Here is a 19,830-nt window from a genome sequence, read left to right as displayed (position 1 = left end):
ATCTGCGGAGAGGGGAACGGGGGTGGGGTTGGGGGGTGGGGGGGTGTGAGTGGGCCGGGGGGGGGTGCGGGGGGTGGCTTAATCAACATCTACCTCAACTGCTCAGCGGGATCTCGGTTTAACGTCTCATTTAAAAGAGGGAACCTCCATTGCGCACGGCAACACCCCGCACGCAGCCATGGGGGCGAGTCACCCATTTGTATTTGGGGGGGGGAATTGCCGGCCAGGACACCGGGGAGGAGAGAGAAAGAGAGAGCGAGAGAGAGGGAGAGAGAGAGAGAGAAACTCCCTTCTCTTTTCCAATAGCGCCCGCGGGATCTTCAACGTCCACCTGGACAGGCAGCCGGGGGGGTTGGGGGGGGGAGTGAGGTTTAACGTCTCATCCAAAAACGAAGGGTAAACATTTGAGTCTAAACGTGGACCTTTGTCTCTCCTCGGACAGCTCGCCAGCGAGTTTGCTCGCGTGGATTATAACTTCACTGTGCAGTCGGAGGCGATGGACATTACCAACACATACTCAGTGCTGAACGCGTCTGTCTTTCGAGTCAACGTCTCTCTAGCGGCTTACAACGTGACCGTCCTGGCCTTCAACAAGCTGGGAGACTTGACAACGGAGAGACTGGCCATCCCAGGCCACCCCCCCGGAGGTAAACAAACGACACTCACCTCCACGTGTAACCTGACCGCCTCCTCCCCCCCCCATCTCCCACACCCCACCCCGTATTATTAATTGATACAGCGCCTTATCACGTCGTTGAGACTTCTCAAAGCGCTTCTCAGGATGCAGGTGTAGCTGTAGTGTATTTTGTGGGCGAAACCCGGCCACCAAAATTTTAGCGCACAGCAGCGTCCCCACAAACAGACCTGGATTGAAGTGACCCAATCACTATTTGTTTCACCCGGTGCAGGAATGCCCCCGCTGAACATCACAAATAAGGGTGTGATTCTCCCCAGAAGAAAACCTCGCTTCAAAATCTACTGTCTTTTCCTGCAGCGGCCGTCAGACAACAGCATCCGTCAGACCAGATGTCAATCCAAAGTTTACAGTGAGCGTTACTCTCCATTACTCCCCTTCAAACCCAGCTCTGAGGCTCTCTGTCTCTTCATCCATCTCTCTCTCTATCACTCTCTCTCTCTCTCTCCATATATACATATACATATTTTACAAATAAATATATAGTTAATCTCTCTATCACTTTCTCTCTCTCTTCTCTCTCCCCCTAACTTTCTATCGCGCTCTCTATCTCTCTATCACTCTCTTTCTGTGATTCGGTGTAAAAGTCTGTGCCTGTGTGTGTATCTGTCAGTGTGTGTGATTCCGTGTGTATCTATGTGTGTGTGTGCGCGCGCGCGTGTTAGCCTGTGTGTGTATCTGTGTGTACGTGTCTGTATTAATTTGTGCGTGTGCGTTTGTGTGATAACTTATTGCTTTAGTGTTTGCTGTGCCGGTGGATGTAGAGCAAGGCAACATTCCCAAGGTGAAAGATTCCCAAACAAAGTGGGTATCGGATTCTAACGACACAGTATTATTCGCAGAAAATATTATAAGGAAGTTCCCACAGCTGAAGAAAGAGATTTACCGGGTCACACTTCATGCAAAAGGTTACGCCAAGGATTCCTGCAAGAACCCAACCGGTTACACCATCGGCAGCAAGTGTTACCGGGAACAGGGTGAGTCCGAGTGTGGGACACGGTTACACTCCTTACACGGGAGACAAGACAAACACCAGCACCGACACATGAGGTTTACCAATGGAGCCGGAGAGGTTGGAACAATAATAAAGATCCTTGTATTTGATACAGCGCCTTACCACGTCTTCGAGACGCCTCAAAGCGCTTCAAACTGTATGTGAATTGACTCCTCTGCACCCCCCGACCTCTCCGACCTCCTCTCTCATCAAGACAGTACCCGTTGCCTTCGTCCCTCCGGGATCCGTTTGGCTGTGAAGCGCTCTGAGACACCATCCGGCGTGGTGGGCGCTATGTAAATCTAAGTTGTTGTTGTTGACTGTATATATTTTGTGGGCGAAATATACCTCTCGCCCATAAAATGCACAGTCAACTCATTTTACAGTGTATCCAGTGAAGGGCTTTGAGACGTCTCGAAGATATGATGAGGCGCCGGGTCAAATACAAGGATTATTATTATTGTTGTGATTATCATTCGCACGGTGTCGGCTCATTGTCTTCGCTCGGTCGCTTTTGTCAGTGAGTGATGAATGGGGCTGAGTTTGGGGGTAGCTCCAGCCAGATGTTCCAGTGACAGATGTTTTCTCTCTCTCTCTCTCCACACAGCCCCTGACCAAGTCCCCACTGGGATCACTGTCACCAACATCAGGGCAACGTCAGCCTTCCTGACCTGGAACCAACTCGAGCTCAGGGACTGTCAGGGACAATTCCTGCATTATAACATCCACTACAGTGACCAGAACAACAACACCCACAGTAAGTCACCTCCGAGCCCTCAGCCGGCACAGCCGCCCCCGCGGCCGGCACAGCCGCCCCCGCAGCCGGCACAGCCGCCCCCGCAGCCGGCACAGCCGCCCCCGCAGCCGGCACAGCCGCCCCCGCAGCCGGCACAGCCGCCCCCGCAGCCGGCACAGCCGCCCCCGCAGCCGGCACAGCCGCCCCCGCGCCGGTACAGCCGCGCCCTCAGCCGGCATAGCCGCGCCCACAATACATCACACCTCCACCCACAATAAATCAAGGCGGTGTATCAAATGTGAGGATTATTATGATTGTGATGATGATTAACTGTGTGATTCATGTCTCCACTCAGCCATACAATCCGTGAACACGAGCCTCTATCTGACGGGCCTGAACCGCTCAACTCAGTACACGGTGGAGATTTCTGGTGAAAGCAGCACCGGGAAAGGCCACTGGAGCAAACGAGTCTTCCAAACAAAGACAGACTGTAATTATAAACCATTCCATTAAACCTGACTGTAACAACAATTGTCACTGACCTGAGACTGTGGACGTAACAGTGTAGAGGGAGCTTTAGTGTTTCACGCTGACCTGGGAGTGCGGACGGACAGTGTGGAGAAAGTGCTGACGACACTCAGTAATCGTGAATATCGGTTTGTGTTTATTTACAGATCAGATGGAGCTGATATTGATTATTGCTGTGATCCCGGTTTCTGTGATGGTCGTGTTGTGTGTCATCACGGTCTGCATTAAGAGGTACAGCGAGCGACAGATACAACAACTTGCGCCAACACAGCGCCCTGTACACAGGGTGACATCTCAAAGCGCTTAGTAGTGGAGGAGACTTGACGGGAAGACGGGGAAGGGGGAGGTGACCATAAGCCCGATCGAAGAGGTCTTCAGGCACGATCTGAAACGGGGAAAGGTGGGGGTGGTGGGGGTGGGGTGGGGGGGGTTGCGGGGCAAGGCGGTGGGATTGAGGGAGACAGTTCCAAAGTTTCAGGGCGCAGTGGCTGAAAGCGGGGCCGCCGAAGGTGGAGCGGAGGGGACGAGGGACGAGCAGGAGGCCTGAGCCAGTCGAGTGGGGAGTGACAGTGAGAGGCAGGTTAAAATCCCATCAAAGCTATTCCTGCCGGAGTGAATTAATGGCTTTTTTTCTCTGTTTTTTTTATTTCAGGTATAAAAGGGTAATATGCCCCGTGATCCCAGACCTTCTCCACAGCTCTGCTATCAACTCCATGCTGAACCCCACTAACACTGTAGTGAGTACCATTTACACACCCGCACGAAAAAGAACAGAGTCTTTAACAAGCTCCTATGTAATTTCAAAGCTCAGATCTTACCGCCTTCTGGTCCATCTTTGGTTGCAATATCTCGAGTCCTGCTGCGTCAGCCCTCGCCTCCCAAGCCAGAGGACCCGGGTTCGATTCCCGGGCGGGTCGGGGAGAAACCTCGGACAAGTTTCCTTACTCCACACGTCTCTGTTTACCAGCGGTAATTAGGAACCTGGTTGTTAGTCGACTGGCGGATCGCATTCCGAGTGTAATAATCCATCCCCACACAAAAAACATTGTGGGACACTACCGTGAGCAATTGGCTCCCGCGTTTCGCCCACAAAATCACAGTCACTACACCTTACAGTATATTCTGTGAAGCGCTGTGAGACGTCGCAATGACGTGATAAGGCGCTGAATCAATTGCAAGGATTATTATTATTCCCCCCACTCCCCCTCACTAAACGCCTTCTCGCTCACGCGCTGCCCCGCTCTCCCCCGCAGCAGTGGTTGGTGGTCTACGAGGAGAAAGACGTGGCGGATGAGCTGATCGTGGTGCTGAGCCCCCAGGGCGACATGGACCCCACCTCGTCTGAAGACGACACAACCGCCCTGACCTCACCGAGAGCCGAAGAGGAGGGGGAGAGAGTGGAGGGGGAGGGAGAAGGGGAGGGAGAGGAGGGGTCCACAGGCGGGGCCTGGTGGGAGTCAGACAACAACCTAGCGTTTGAGTACAGACAGCAGATGGGTGCAAAAGCGGAGCCGGGAGAGGGGTCGGAGACGAAGGGTAGCGGAGAGGAGGAGGAGGAGAAGGAGGGGGAAGGCGAGGGGGATGGGGAAGGAGGGGATGGACTGGTCGCTCTATGGCTACAGCCTTACCCGGGAGCTGGGCTCAGGCTGGAGGGGAATGTATCTCGCTGTTCACCCGACAGGACATCGACCGCAAGGGTCAGGAGAAGGAGCCAGGCATCGCCAACCAACACGGCCTGTGGCCACGTTGCCAATGCTTGCCTGGACATTCATCAGCCCCAACAGCCAGGACAGCCTGTGAACAATCCCTGGCTCTCCCTTGCCTCGCCCGGCGAGCTTCAGTGGGATTCAGTGGAGGGAGCGTGGCCTGCCTCCTATTCCTCACGCCTCACCATCGCCAGTAATCGCGCTCTCGTACCTCAAGGGTCTCCTATCTCGCTGGAAGCCATTAGACAAACTCAAGGGGGCTCTTCAGTCTCCGAGACGACGTCTGGTCTCAGAGAGGGAGAGACAGAGGGAGAAGGGGGAGAGGGGTGAGGGGGGGAGCCTTTATTAAGGTGCATGGGATTTTAAATGGGATTGAACAGAAATGATCCCTTCCTCACCCACTGTGAGACACACTGAGGCAGCAGAACAAGAGGACACGGCATCAGCACTTGCAAAGGGACAACTTCAGGACAGACACCAGGAAGCCTTTCTTTACCCAAAGAGGATTAATTAACGACTGGAACATGGTTACCGAGAAAAGGGGTCGAGGCCAGGACACTGGGATCATGTTCGATGCTGTGATGGTGGGGGGTGGTAAGGATGAGATCCTTCTAGAAGGATGAGATCGCATGGCTCGAAAGAGCTGCTTCCGCCCTGAACCAAACCTGCGATCTCTAGCCTTAAGGATTCTTTGAGACTTTGAGAGCGAAAATACTGTCCCCAAAACACACAGTCACTACACTTTCCAGTGTATGCTGTGAAGCACTTTGAGACGTCTCGAAGACGTGATCAGGCGCTGTGTCAAATGCCGGGATAAAACATTTTTTTTTTTGTTAAATGCGTTCCCGGTTTATTATTTGGACCGGGCGGCGGCGGCGGCGGCGGCGGCGGCGGCGGTGGCGGCGGCGGTGGGGGGGGGAATGGTCCGTTTGTGTTCTGTTGTGATACGAATCGAACGGAATCAAATTAAAAAGTAAATAAAGCAAGTTATATTTTGGTTTGACTCGGGCGAGTTCGATGGTGAAGTGGGGTTTCGGGAGGTAAGAGTTTTTGTACCCGCGATTAATTACCTGACAATAAGTGACCCCGAGGCGCAAACCGAGAGCGAGGTCAGGGTGGTTTAGCTGATGTTTCAGAAATGATGCCTTTTCTCGGAAAACACATTTCAAACTCACCCTCCCTCCCTCCCTCCCTGCCCTCCCCTCCCTCCCTCCCCGTCTCTGTCTCTCGCTGAATCATTTTCCACCCTTTGAGGATGACGAGCAACTACTGAAAGCGAATTGAAAAATCGAAGAGAGAGAGAGAGAGAGAGAGAGAGCGAGAGAAAAAAAAAACTCCTCGATGTATTCATCTCACAAAAAAAGTGCCACTGCGTGAGGCTGAGGTTTGTGGCTTGGCCTAGATACTGATCAGCCCAGATCAGCATTTCTGCCCGTTCATGCCTTGTCTCTCTCGATTGGTGTCAGCCCGGCTCGGTGGGTTGCTTGGTACCGAGTGCTCTGACCTCAGAGTCAGAAGGTTGTGGCTTCAAGCTCACCCCATCCCTCCTCTCCTCCGTAGGACCTCCATGGAGCTCATATAGTCTATCCTGATGCTCCAGTGGAGCTCTGTGGGGAGGGGGCGGTGGGGGTGGGGGAGAGCTGCATTCTCGGAGGGGGTCTGGAATCATTCTCAATCCACATCACTGGTGAATTAAGTAAATACTTTTTCTGTCTCTCTCTCTCTGTTTACAATACACTAACCGTAGCCCTCGCACCTTTGGTCCCATGTATATTCTCAGTTCGGTTGGAGACTCTTAACCACGGTGATGGGTTTCCGCGTGTGTCAGACACCCGGCTGAGCAAGAAAAGATTTTTGTTAAAATTCCCTTAGCGGGCAGTGCGGTCCTATCCGGACAAGCAGCAGGAAGCTTGCCAGACCACAAACAAAGGTCCGTGGACTTCTCTCACGCTGTCCTGTAGCTCTGTATCGCTGTGTCTATCCATCACTGGGCCTCTCCGTCTCTGTCTCTCAGTGTTGCCAGAGGGTTAGGAACACAGACAAGAAGGCATTGAATTTAGTGACTGACGCATTCATAACCGACGCAAGTTATATAAAAAAAAATCGCAAAACATCGTTTTGATTGTTCGAAGCTGCTCTCAAGTGTTGCTGAAACCTAATGCAGGGCATCCGTTAAAAGACGCAATGTAGAATTCTATAGAAATGCCACGCGCTGGAATGTGATCAGCAGACACTTTGTCTGTCCTGTCACTTTATAGCCGAGACATCTGAGACGCAGACTTTCTGCGAGTGAGAAAGACCGAGACAAAGAGAGATTCCATTTGTTTTTTTGTCAGACGTGTGTCTGACCGCGTGCGGAAACCCATCACCGTGATTAAGATTTAGAAGCCGTGTGTTTTTGGGTCTCGTGCTCCACCACTGTCAAGCGCTCTGAGACTCACGAGAATTCCCTCCGCCTCCCCCTTCCCTCCCCACTTCCCCACTTTCAAATCCCGCCCAAAAGACCTTCCTTTTTGATCGTGCTTACGGTCACCTCCCCACCTCCCTCCACCCAGACACGACGGGAGGGGCAATAAATGGAAATTGTTGTTGTTGATGTAGAATTGCATTAGGGCCCAGTTTGCTCAGTGACCCAAAAGGGGTTTAACACATGGCTAACACATCGGTGCTAAGTGGGTGCAAACTGGATGTTAATGTCTGTGAAACCACAACTCCGATCTGTGTGGGTCGCAAGAGAATGTTAATGCGATCTAAATCGTTTCCTCTCGCTGCTTGACACATGCACACCCTCTCACACGTACATACAGACACGCACGCACACACATACACACATGCGCATACCAACAGAAACAGAAACACATTATTTGGGGGCGAGAGCAGTTTTTTTGGACTTCAATCTGTTTAAATCCTTAAATCTGTAATTAAGCATTCTTTTTTTACGCGGTTTAATCAGCAAATCAATCATCCGTTGACAGGAAACAGTTCTGTCCTGTGTTGTGGTATTACAGTAATTTCCTCAGCACTGATCACACAGTCACAGTCACGCAGAGATACAGTCACACAGCGACATACGGTCAGACAGATGCACAGATACAGACGGACAATCGGAGAGAGAGAGACACACAAATACACACACATACACACAGACACAGTCACACATCCACCGAGGGACACATGGTCATACAGATGCACAGACAATGACACACAGACGTACACACAGACACTTAGGGAGGACGTCCCAAGGCACGAGACGGTGAAGGGTTTGCATCTGAGCTGGGGGTTGGAGTCAGGAGGGGAGGATGGGGGTGGTGGGAAGAAGACCGAAGGCACAGTCGAAGAGGAAGGTCTTGAGACAGGCCTTGGAGTGTGTGTGTGTGTGTGTGTATTTTAGCTCTGTTATAAGATTCTTTGATTTGTCTGATCATGGATGGAGCTTTGAGATAAGAGCTCAAAGTGTTGACCGAGGCCCGATCATCTGATCAGCCACGATGATTGGAACCGAGAACCCTTTGCCCCCCCCCTCCCGCCGCCCGGAGCACAACACACTCACGGCTGATGCTTTCAAGCATACTGAGTCGCCTCGTTGACCTACATACCTCCGGTCTCCCCACCTACAAAGTAACTCACCCCCGCACGGATCCCATTGCAATGCGCGCTGGTGACAATAACGATAACATAAAAATCGACAGAATAACCCTTGCATTTGATTCCAGCGCCTCATCGCGTCATTGAGACGTCTCGAAGCGCTCCGCAGGGTTATAGTGTAGTGTAGCGACTGTTTATTTGGATGGCCAAACGCGGCAGCCAACTGCGCGCGGCAGCGTCTCACAGACAGTCGTGGATTGAGTGACCCAATTTTTTTTTTTGAGGGGAACATTGCTATTCAGAAAGCGATCCATCAAACAACTAACAACCAGTTTCATTGTCAACAATTTCCTGCCATTCACAGAAAAGCACAACACCCATTGATGTGCACACACACACACACACACACGCTCAGACACGCTGCAGACGGGGGGGGGACATGCCTGCACAGACATGCCGAACACGCCTCTACACGCGTAAGTTCGACTACTCTAACTGCTCGCAGTTGTCGAATTCAGAGCTTTTTTTAAAAAAAAAACAATTTTTTTTTAAAAAAAAGAGCGTGAGTAAAATTCAACACCAGAAGTGAGTCAAGAGGCGAACAACAGAGCGTTTCTTTCTGGTGTCTGACACCCGCGGAAACTCACCGCCCTCGCTCAGGAGGCTCCAAAGAAAACTGAATGATTCCCTTCCTTAAACATCAGGCCGAGACACTCGGGGAAAGACGTAGGAAAAGTGAGAGAGCTTTGGAGGGAAAGGAAAGACGGGATTTGTTCATTCTTTCCCCCTCCGTGTCAAATATAACACAGTCCCCTACTATATGTTAGCTTGCTTGTGGTTGCTCTAAACACAAGGTCACTGTGTTTCATAGTAGGATCTCCGAACGCTTTGAGATGTCTCGAGATCAGGTGCTCGTGATATCAAACGTCAGAATTATACAATATGATCCGAATTTACATTTCTACAGCGGCTTTCATGGCGGGAGGACGTCCCGGAAAGCATTGACACCCACTGCTTGGATGGGCATCCGAGCTGGGGAGGGGAGTGAGCGGGGAGGGGTGGGGGGCGGTGGGGGAGGGAGGGGGGGAGAAGGGGGCTGATTATTATTGCTATGATTTTCTCCCCCTGTTCCAGTCCTGCGTACCAAGTTGCATTTCATTACCATATTAATACACGCAGCAGAATCAACTGTTCCGATGGTTAATTACAGACTGACACAAGGAATGGAGCGAGAATTAAATAAGGATAAATTTCACATTCTTCCCTGACACCTTGAAGGGTCCGCAACAATAAAACCAGCGTCAGAAATAAACCCCCGAAATTTACTGCTGTTAACAGAGATTTACAACGCTTCACAGGGTTACTGCTGTTAACAGAGGGTAGACACAGCGTCGCTGGGTTTGCGGTTCACACAAACCCTCCACCCGGGAGATCAACGCACAACGCACAGCAATAATAATAATAACAACAATAATAATCCTTGCATTTGATTGAAAGCGCTTCGCAGGATATTCACTGTAAAGCGTAGTGACTGTGTGCTTTGTGGGCGAAACGCAGCGGCCAATTGCGCACAGCAGCGTCCCACACAAACAGTCGTGGGTTCAGCTTTTTTTTTCAGACTGAACTTCCCTCCCAACCAAATTTTGCATCATCTCAAATTTTACGATTTAAGACCGAGAGACGTTCGTTCCGTTCACTCACACACCCACCCCAACCCCCACCACCCCAACTCATGCCCCCCGCCCGCCCGCCCGCCCCGGTTCAGAGACTATTTTTAACATGTTTTATTATGTTTGTGTCTGAGTGAGAGGGGGGGGGGGGGGAGAGTAGAAATTCAACCTGGGGTTTAGGCTTAAGACTTTAATTGTGACTGACAAGAATTGTCCACCAGGCGCTGAAGAGGAAACCGTTGACTCGACGGAATTTCCCCCCTTTTCCCCACTCTCTCTCCCCCCCACCCCACCCCCCCCCCACCACTGAGGACAATTAACGGGGCTGAGTTGTGTCGCCCCCCTGTGGCCATCGTGGGTGAAGCACCCAGACCCTTGGATGCCTTTTTTGCTCACAATGAGAGCCAATTCTGGAGGTGACTCCGTCTTTGGCGTTAGAACTCCAAGTCTCTGCCACTTTCCCCTCCAAATCCTGTCCTTCGGGTGAGACATTAACCCGAGCTCCCGGTCTGTCTGTGCCTGTTCAGGTGGACGTTAAAGATCTCATTGCGCTATTTGCAAAGAGAAGGGAGTTTCTCTCTCTCCCCCCTCTCTCTCTCTCCCTCTCCCCTGGGGTCCCGCCGATAATCCCTAAATAAAGTTGGTCACTCACTGCTTGGCTGTTTGTGGGACGTCGCTGTGTGCAAACTGCGTGCCGCCTACAAACCACACCATCACTGCATTTTACTTTGCAGTGCATCCTGTGAGGCGCTTTGAGACGTCTCGAGGACGTGATAAGGCGCTGCATCAAATGCAAGGATTATTATTATTATTATTATTATGGTTATTATTACTCTCCGTTGCTCTCCTGACAGCTTTGGTGACCGGCGAAATGTCAGTGTCAACCTTTCAAATCCCTTTCCTTCTGATCTCCGCAGAATATTGCCGAGTGCACTTTATGACTCCATATATTAATACCTTCCCATTGTTTGGGTGTACTCCTTTTACCTGTTGCCATTCAGCATATTGTCTGAGAAGCTTAAGGGGATGGGAGGCGGGAGTGCGAGAGGGAGGGAGAGCGGAGAAGAGAGATGGGTGGATGTGGGGCGGGGTGGGGTGGGGGGGAGAAGGGAGAAGAGGAAAAAAATGTAGACAGGACAAGACTTCGAGAGCTGAGACAGAGAGCTTTGCCCCCACCCCCCGTCCCCGTCCCCCTGCTCCCCCCACTCTCTGCCCTCAATCATAGTCAATGAGAAATTCACAAAGGAATTTGATTTTAATACCGAGCCTCACTCAAACTATTTCTTTCCCCAGGGCTGAATGAGATACATGAAAGGGGCTGATCAGTGACAGATTATTTCCTGCGTTGAGGCTCTCGCACTCACTGGCCTGTGAGCAAAGCTCTTAATAATGGCAATCTCCTCGCATGACTTCTGACCTTTTTTTTTAGTTCCTTCCTTTCCGTTTCTCCCTCTCTTTCTCTCTCTTTCTGTCTTCCTAATCTTTCTTTCTCTCGCTCCTTTTCAATTCCTCTGCAACAAGTGTGGACACAACATTTGTGTCATTCAGTTCCAAACCCACCCCTCCCTCTCCCCCCACACCCCTGTGAAAGTGCCTGCTTATTTTATCCCCCACCCCCTCGCTTTCTCCTTTCACATCAAGAGACGGAGTGTTTGAGGAACCAGTCAGATAGACACAGAAGGATAAATGGAGAGATTGTTAAGTAAATTAAGAATAGTTCAGACAGAGACACAGACAGACGGAAAGTCGGGGCAACAGACAGTTAATACATCTCATGCAACACTGTCCACACCGGGAGGGCGTCTCAAAGCACCGCACAGTATTCACTGCACAGTTTTTGGAGGCAAATAGAGACAGCGAAGGATTAAACACAGATCGACAGGCACAGAGATAATAATAATCCCGGCTTTTGATCCAGCGCCTTATCACACATGTCTTCGAGATGCCTCAAAATGCTTCGCTGGACTTTATTCGGAAGTGCAATTGACTGTGAAGGCGAAATGCGACAGCCAATTTGTGGACAGCGATGTAGTCTTGTGGAGAATAATCCAATTTTATTGGTAGAGAGAGAGTGAGAGAGAGAGAAAGAGGGAATGCGTGAGGGAGGGAGGGAGAGAAAAAGAGAGAGAACGTATCCAAAAGCAGTGAGAGAAAGAGTGTGAGAGTGCAGAGCAGAACAGGAGAGCAAGTGTGAGGAGAGCTGACAGGTAATCACAATGTCAAAATATGTCAAACCGAATGGGTCGAATAACCAGGGTCCTCTCCTCCCCCTCTCCCCCCTGTCCCCTCCCCCCACACCACCCCCTCTCCTCCCCTCCGTCCCCACCTGGAAGGATCAACGCTAGATTACAACGGCTCTGACACAGGTGCAGGATAGAGCGAGAGAGAGAGATACACACACACACACACAAAGGGAAAGAGAGAGACGGGAGGGGAGGGAGGGAGTCTGACCGTCCGGAATCGAGCCAGCTTGCTTTGTTTAGTTTCTACTAAGTCGGTCGTAGTAAAGTGATGTGGACAAACTGGTGAGGGTGCGGTCACCCGCCTACACAGCGACTGCTTCCTATAAAGCTATGCTCGAAGAATTGAATTCATTGATCCTGACACACAGAGGAGGAGAGAGCAGGCGGGGAAGCTGTCAGTGTTAGCGAGAGAGAGAGAGAGAGAGAGAGAGAGAGAGCAAACGTGCGAGAGGAGAAAGAGAGCGCGAGAGAGAGGAGAGAGAGAGACACACACACACACAGACACAGACACAGTATGTTACTCCCCACCCGCTGGCTCAGGTGTGCAGTCACCTGCCTGGCGCTGCTGTTGCTGTCTGCCAGTGGGTCGGACCTGAAGCCCGGGACTGGTTCCAGCCGTTGGCTGCAAATGGAGGCGGTGAAGCGGGGGATCCTGGATTACCTGGGGCTGCGGGAGCCGCCGTTGGTCAAGGAGAGGGCCAGCCAGGAGGAGGAGGCCAGGATGCAACGACTTTACTGGCAGCGAGTGAGCGAGTGGAGCCAGGAACCAACCCGTACAGTCAGCGTCTACCCGGCCGAGTGTGAGTAATAATAATAATAATAATCCTTGCATTTGATATAGCGCTTTTCGCATCGGGAGGACGTCCCAAAGCGCTTCACAGAACACACACTGTAAAGTGAATTGACTGTATATATTTGTGGGCGAACGCGGCAGCCGATGGCGCACAGCAATGTCCCACAAACAGTCGTGGATTGAAAATGACCAATTTATTACTGGTTTTTTTTGGAGGGATTATTATTAGGTGTGTGGAGTAAGGAAACTTGCCCAAGGTTTCGCCCTCTGTCTGGAATTGCAAAGCGAGTGCTCTAACCACTGAGCTACAGGACTCCAGTACGGTGGGTCCGTGTTGTCAGCGGAGAGCGCGATGAGGGTGGGGGTGCGAGCGGGGCAACCCGGGAGGGCTTCCAACTATCCCCGTGTCCCACCAGCCCTTGGAGTAATAATAATAATCCTGGTATTTTATCGCAGCGCCTTATCACGTGGTTGATTTGAGACGTCGCAAAGCGCTTCGCAGGATACGCTGTCAAGTGGAGTGACTGTGGGTGAAATGCAGCAGCCAATTGCACACCGTAGTGTCTCACAAACAGTCGTGGATTGATTGATTGATTGATTGATTGATTGATTGATTGATTGATTGATTAATTGATTACGTTGTTTTATCACATCGGAAAGCAATCCGCTAATTAATCAATCGACTGACAACCGGGTTCCTGTTTACTGTTAGGTAAACAGGGGTGTGCGCGTGAGTTAAGAAAACTTGCATAAGGTTTCACCCCCCCCCCCGGGTCCTCTCACATATACACACACAGACACACACCACGCGCACACACACACACACAACAACCGCAGACACACACAACAACCGCAGACACACACAACACACACACTGATGTAAACATCTCGGGAGGGTTTTTGATTGGATCCGGAATCATGTGAGGATTTAAAACGTGCCTCATTCTATCCCATGATTTCTCCGTACCTGAGACAAGGGAGTAAATTGTCCCCCACATCCCCACCCCCCAACATATGGGGACGGGATGGGGACTGTGAAAGTCTGTAAAAGAATTCTGTCCGTGGGTCCTGGCTCGGGTGTCAGCCTGGCTCAACCCCTCGCACTCTTATCTCTGGGGTCGTGTGTTCAAACCTCGTTCCCCCCCAACATACACACACACACATCGGGGAACTTTGAGCTGACAGTCGAGGCTGACACTGGGTGGGGTGGGGGAGCTACTTGTTGATGATGGTTGTTTTGACAACAACAACACATTACATTTGTATAGCGCCTTTCATGTCAGAAGGATGTCCCGAGGTGCTGTGGGGGGGGGGGGGGGGGGGGGGTGAAGGGGAGCGAGGATGGAGGGAATTATCCTCACTGTATCGCGATGCTGTCTCGGGAACTGCTTTAAGTCAAACCGGAGCGAGTCACTAATAGGGATTCACACTGACATCCAGCGAGTGACTGCCCCCCGCCTCGGTCACCAACCCCAGGTTCTCTTCCCGTTACTGAATGTGACTTTTAATTAGCCATGAACTCCCAGCCCTCACTCTCCCTCTCTCCCTTTTCCCCCACCTCCGCTCTCCCTCCCCTCCCTCCCCTCTCCCCCGGCTCCGTGTTCCCAGGGGCTGTCAGGTTGGGAACGCTGGTCACCAGGCCGTGCCGAGTGGAAGTGACAGGGTTGTGTCAGTGTTAGCGAGAGAGTGAGAGGGCGAGAGGGGAGAGGAGAGCGAGAGTCAGAGAGCGAGAGAGCGCGCGCAGTACGTTGCGGAGAATAAGGGAATATCCAGGGAATAAGCCGATTCCAGGGAATGAGCCTCCGGCAACACTGCAGCCTGTCATTAACTTAGAGAGTCTCCCACCCACTCTCTCTGTGTGGGTCTCTCTCTTAGATATATATATATACACACATATATGTGTGTGTGTCTCTCTCTGTAAGTGAGTCTGTGTATCTGTCTGTCCGTGTGTGCCTGTGTATGTGTGTCCCTCTCCCCCCGGGGGTTGGGGTGGGAGTGCGGTGATTAAGAAGATGAGTTACTGGTGACATTTTCGATTCAGAATTCCACAACAGGAGTTTGTAAGTGTCACTTGGTTTCAGCACTGGGTTCCTCCTACCCCTACCCCCTGTGAGAGGGTGTGTGTGTGTGTGAGGGTGTGTAAGGGGGTGCGTGTAAGGGGGTGCGTGTAAGGGTGAGGTGTGAAAGGGTATGTGTGTGTGAGGGGGTGAGTGTGAGAGTGTGTAAGGTGGTTTGTGTAAGGGGGTGCGTGTAAGGGTGGGGTGTGAAAGGGTGGATTAGGGGGTGTGCAAGGGGGTGTGTGTGTGTGCAATAAATTACTTACTGCTCAGGGCAGTATAATGTATAATGAGTGACTGAAGGATGGAGAATAATTTGTTTACCAAGAGTTTCAGGGCTGGTGACAGCCGTGTGAACAAAAACGAACCGAGCGTGGAAAGGAACATTGCAGCTAATCAATCAATCAATCAATCAATCAATCAATCAATCAACCAACCAATCCATCTAACTGTTCGTCAATCAATCCAGAGATGTTGCCACCCTGATAATACACTGATTATAATCCTCATATCCATGAGAGTCGTTCCATGTGAGACCCGCCTGGTTGGGTGCACAAGAGCATAAGAATTTGCTGGCGAAAGAAAACTAAGGTCCATCTAGTGTTTGCCTTCCACCGTTCCTGGCAGCCGCTTGACATGTGGGATTCCAAACTCTATACTGTATTGTATCCCCAGATATTATTTCCTAATAGAAACCTATCTCAACGTCACAGAAGATTCCAAATCCTGGTACAAAACTCCCCACAAAACAACTCTCCTAACTGCAGGGGCTGTGAGTTTTAAGCACCTTCAGCTTGCTAACAATTAATAATAATAATCCTTGCCTTTCATCCGGCGCCTTATCACGTCTTCGAGACGTCTCAAAGCGCTTCACAGGATATGCTGTAAAGTGAATTGACTGTGTAATTGCGGACGAAACGCACAGCAGCGTCCCCACAAACAGTCGTTGATTGAGTGACCATTATTATTTATTAATAAAAATGTTTAAGGCATTATCACCCCCCCGGAAAAGCGATCCGGGTTCCTACTCACTGCGAGAAGAACAGAGGCGGGTGTGTGGGGTAAGGAAACTTACCCAACTTTTGGCCCTGCCCAGCAATCAAACCCAGGTCCTCTCGCTTGCGAGGCGAGTGCTCATATTTCCTTGTTCAGGCCCTAATGACACTGAGAGACACTGTTTGCTTTCTCACCTCACGGCTTCTGCTCTATTTATGTCTGAGGCACTAACCACAGTTCAGCTCCTTTCTGGTGCTTTTACTTTTTTCAACGTAAACTATTTTTTAAAGTCAATGACGTTCCTTCCAAGTCAGTCAGTTTCATAAACAGAAGGCTGGCGTTTTATTTAAGCCGAGAGAGAGAGAGAGGAATAGGCTGAAAGAGAGAGAAAGAGAGAGAGGGACTGAAAGGGTGCAAGACAGAGAAAGGGGAAAGAAGAGAAAGTCAGAGTGAGAAACAGTTAGAAAGAGAGTCAAAGAGAGAGAGATAAAGAGGAGCAGTCAGAGAAACGGGGAAAGAGTCAGACAGTAAGAGAGAGAGATTTTTTTGCGGTCAGAGAGATGCTTTGAGTAACCAAACCAGTCTACATATATCTGCCATCTCCACATGGAAATTTTCCTGTGTCTGGAATGGAATGCTCACTCTCTATCTCTCTCTCTCTCTCTTCCTGGAGGCACACCCCCTGTTTACCTAATTCCGGAGAATATTAGGCACAGGTTGGCAAGAGCCAAAGCTTTGGGGGGAGTCCAGAGTGTGCGTTGGGGTAACTGCTGGAGTCTAACCAGTCTAAACCCACACGCATCATGGCCATCGATATCACTGTCTGGCCAAGCTTTCCTGCTGCTTGTTCAGCGAGGACCCTCCCTGTTGGTTAGGGCTTTGGCTGTGGGGTTAACAGGATCTGACGGGGAGGATTTCCTGCCCCCAGTGACTGGTCGGCCCTTCCAGGTCCTACCTATGAGCCAGGACGGGCTGTGCGGACCTCCCGGGCTCAGGAACCGGACTGGAGACCGTCACAGAAGGCCGGCAGTCCGTTGCCAAACATGTTACCTCGGAACCAGTTCAGCAGTCACTACTTGACGGTCATTTGACATCAGAGTGACAAGAGACAGTGAGAGTCGGAGGGCGAGTGACCGGGTGAGAGAAAGAAAGAAAGAGTGAGAGAGAGAGTGAGTGAATGAGGAAGTGAGGGAGAGAAAGAGGGAGAGAAAGAGAGAAGGTGTGAGCGATCCGAGGCTGCGGTGAGATGAAGAGAGAATAAACGAGGGCAGGTCCTGACCTGACGAGAGATCTGTGGAATGTATGTGAAACGTGTTCTGTACAGACGGCTGACGGTTTGACAGAGGGAGCGAGCGGGAGCCTCGAGAGATACTTAAAAGTACAAACCACCCCCCCCACCCCCCACACAACACAGAGCCGAGTTCAGAGGCCCCGAATTCCATCCGGCCTCAGCCGCCAGACATTTCACCCACAGAATGCACAGTCACTACACGTTACCCTGCATCCTGCGGAGCGCTTTGACGTGATAAGGCGCTGTAACAAACTCCAGGATTATTATCATTATTATTATGATAATAAGTCCTGGACATCACCTCATATAAACTTATTAAAGATTAAAATACTATTGTTATGATTATAACAACAACGACAACGACAACGACAAGATTACATTTGTACGGCGCCTTTCGCGTCGGGAGGACGTCCCAAGGCGCAATGATTAAGTGTCTGAGACATCGTCCAGGGTGAAGGAGGGCTCTGTGCAAAGGACTGTTGTTCCTGTTGTTGTTGTTAATTAAGTTGTTGTATAAACGGTTCCTTGTCTTGTCCTCACAGTACAGGCGGCCGGTGGGAAGTTAGCGGGTGGGCGGCTGACGGCCATTTTCACCAGGTCCCAGACGGACGGTCGAGACCGGCGGGTGACCAGAGCCTCTCTGCGACTTCCCGGTGTTGGGCGTTCGTGGCTGGGGGGCACGAATGGGAGCTCCCCCTTCCTCGTGGAGGTCTACTCTGGGCCGGAGCAGGTCCGGGGGCCGAGAGGGAGAGGAGGGAGAGGAGGAGGAGGTGGAGGAGGAGGAAGAGGAGGAGGAGGAGGAAGGCGCCTGGTGATCACCGCGGCAATGGGAGCTGACGGGACTCTATTCGCGGACGTGACCAGCCTGGCCAGACGCTGGGAGCTCAGCCCGGAACGTCACTTCCGACTGGACTTGAAATTCCGCTTGGGAGAAGAGGCTTCACCCAATTCCCTTCCCATCCCCGCCCTGGGGGCCGGAGAACTGACGTTGGAGGTGGAGACGGAGACGGAGGGAAAGGCAGGGAGCCGGGGGTGTCGGGAACGCCGGGAACGCCGGGAGGCCGAGGCGAGCGGCGAGGACTGTCAGAGGAGACAGCGCACCTGCTGTCGGAAATCGCTCCAGGTCTCGTTCAAGGAGATCGGGTGGACGGATTGGATTCGAGCTCCCGAGAGCTACAACATGTACAACTGCGGGGGCTCCTGCCCCGACAAGTACAAGGCGGCCAACATGCACGCCATGATCAAGTCCTCGCTCCACAGGCTGTCGGGGGGCTCGAGCCCCGGCCTGTGCTGTACCCCCGCGTCTTACGAGCCGATGACTCTCCTCCACTACAGCAGCGAGGGCAGGCTGACACTCACTGCCTTCGAAGGCATGATCGTCACTCAGTGCCACTGCTCCTGAGACTCAATTAATCTACCTCCACCTCCCGAACCCCCACCCCCGCCCCTCCCCGCCCTGTCGCCCCCCCCCCCCACCCCACCACCGCTCGTTCCCCCCTTGGACACAAATCCGGAGTCGGGAAGAGTTTCCTGTCTATGACAATCATAACCCCAGTTGATCAGGTAAAGGGACAATTGGTCTGCATTGCCTCGTGCTGCTCTGTCTGTCTGTCTGTCTGTCTGTCTGTGGCTCTGTTTATCTCTGTCTCTCTCTGTCTATCTGTCTTTCTCTGTGTGCAATATCGGTGCTGAGTTTGATGCTGTGCAGATTTATTTATTGAGCAGGAAAAATGCTATTTATTTTGTCAGTTTTATTTATGATATTTAATTTATTTGACCATCGGACTGTGCTCCCCCACCAAAAACACACACACACACACAGACAGCCCCCCACCCCTATAACCATCCTCCGCCCCCCCACACACACACACACCAAAACGTCCCCAGCGCCGGAACAGTGTAAATTTATGCCATGTCTCTCAACAGATTTTTGTACGATTTTAGATTTAAATAAATGAAAAAATTACTCTATATGTTATTATCTTATCACAGAATGAAAATGTTTGGCAGTGATATAGTCAGATACTAACAGTGACACCTCTATATAGTCTGATATTAACAGTGAGAACCTCTATATAGTCTGATATTAACAGTGAGCACCTCTATATAGTCTGATATTAACAGTGAGAACCTCTATATAGTCTGATATTAACAGTGAGAACCTCTATATAGTCTGATATTAACAGTGAGAACCCCTATATAGTCTGATATTAACAGTGAACACCTCCATATAGTCTGATATTAACAGTGACACCTCTATATGGTCTGATATTAACAGTGAGCACCTCCACACGCCCCACCCTCAATGTATGGGGGAGGTGGAGGGGGGTGTGGGGGGTGGGGGTCACAGCCTCGGCTGGCTCACTCCAATGCTGGGGGGGAGTGAGAGGAGGTTGGGGAGGTGGGGGGGAAGTGCTGGAGACTTGAGCTTTCCATCTCTGTACCCGATCAGGTGGACTTGAAACATCCTGCAACATGATTTGGATTAAGAAGGAGTTTCTCCCGGTGTCTTGGTCAACAATCCCCTCCTTCGCCCC

General features: G+C 51.3%; 1 protein-coding gene across 1 annotated transcript; it reads left to right on the top strand.

Moving 5' to 3' along the window:
* Positions 1–18,119: 18,119 nt before the first annotated feature.
* On the top strand, positions 18,120–18,695 carry LOC121850551 (growth/differentiation factor 15-like). Its single transcript, XM_042342869.1, has one exon. It carries the CDS (start codon positions 18,120–18,122, stop codon positions 18,693–18,695), a length of 576 nt encoding a protein of 191 aa, XP_042198803.1.
* The last annotated feature ends 1,135 nt before the right edge of the window (positions 18,696–19,830 follow it).

The sequence above is a fragment of the Callorhinchus milii genome, unplaced genomic scaffold, assembly GCF_018977255.1.
Source record: "Callorhinchus milii isolate IMCB2004 unplaced genomic scaffold, IMCB_Cmil_1.0 Scaffold21, whole genome shotgun sequence".
Taxonomy (NCBI): domain Eukaryota; kingdom Metazoa; phylum Chordata; class Chondrichthyes; order Chimaeriformes; family Callorhinchidae; genus Callorhinchus; species Callorhinchus milii.
Note: the sequence above shows the minus strand (reverse complement) of the source record. Positions and strands in the feature narration are given on the sequence as shown.

Excerpts from the sequence above, each read along its gene's own strand:
- LOC121850551 (XM_042342869.1), top strand. The coding sequence starts at position 18,120 with ATGGGAGCTGACGGGACTCTATTCGCGGACGTGACCAGCCTGGCCAGA.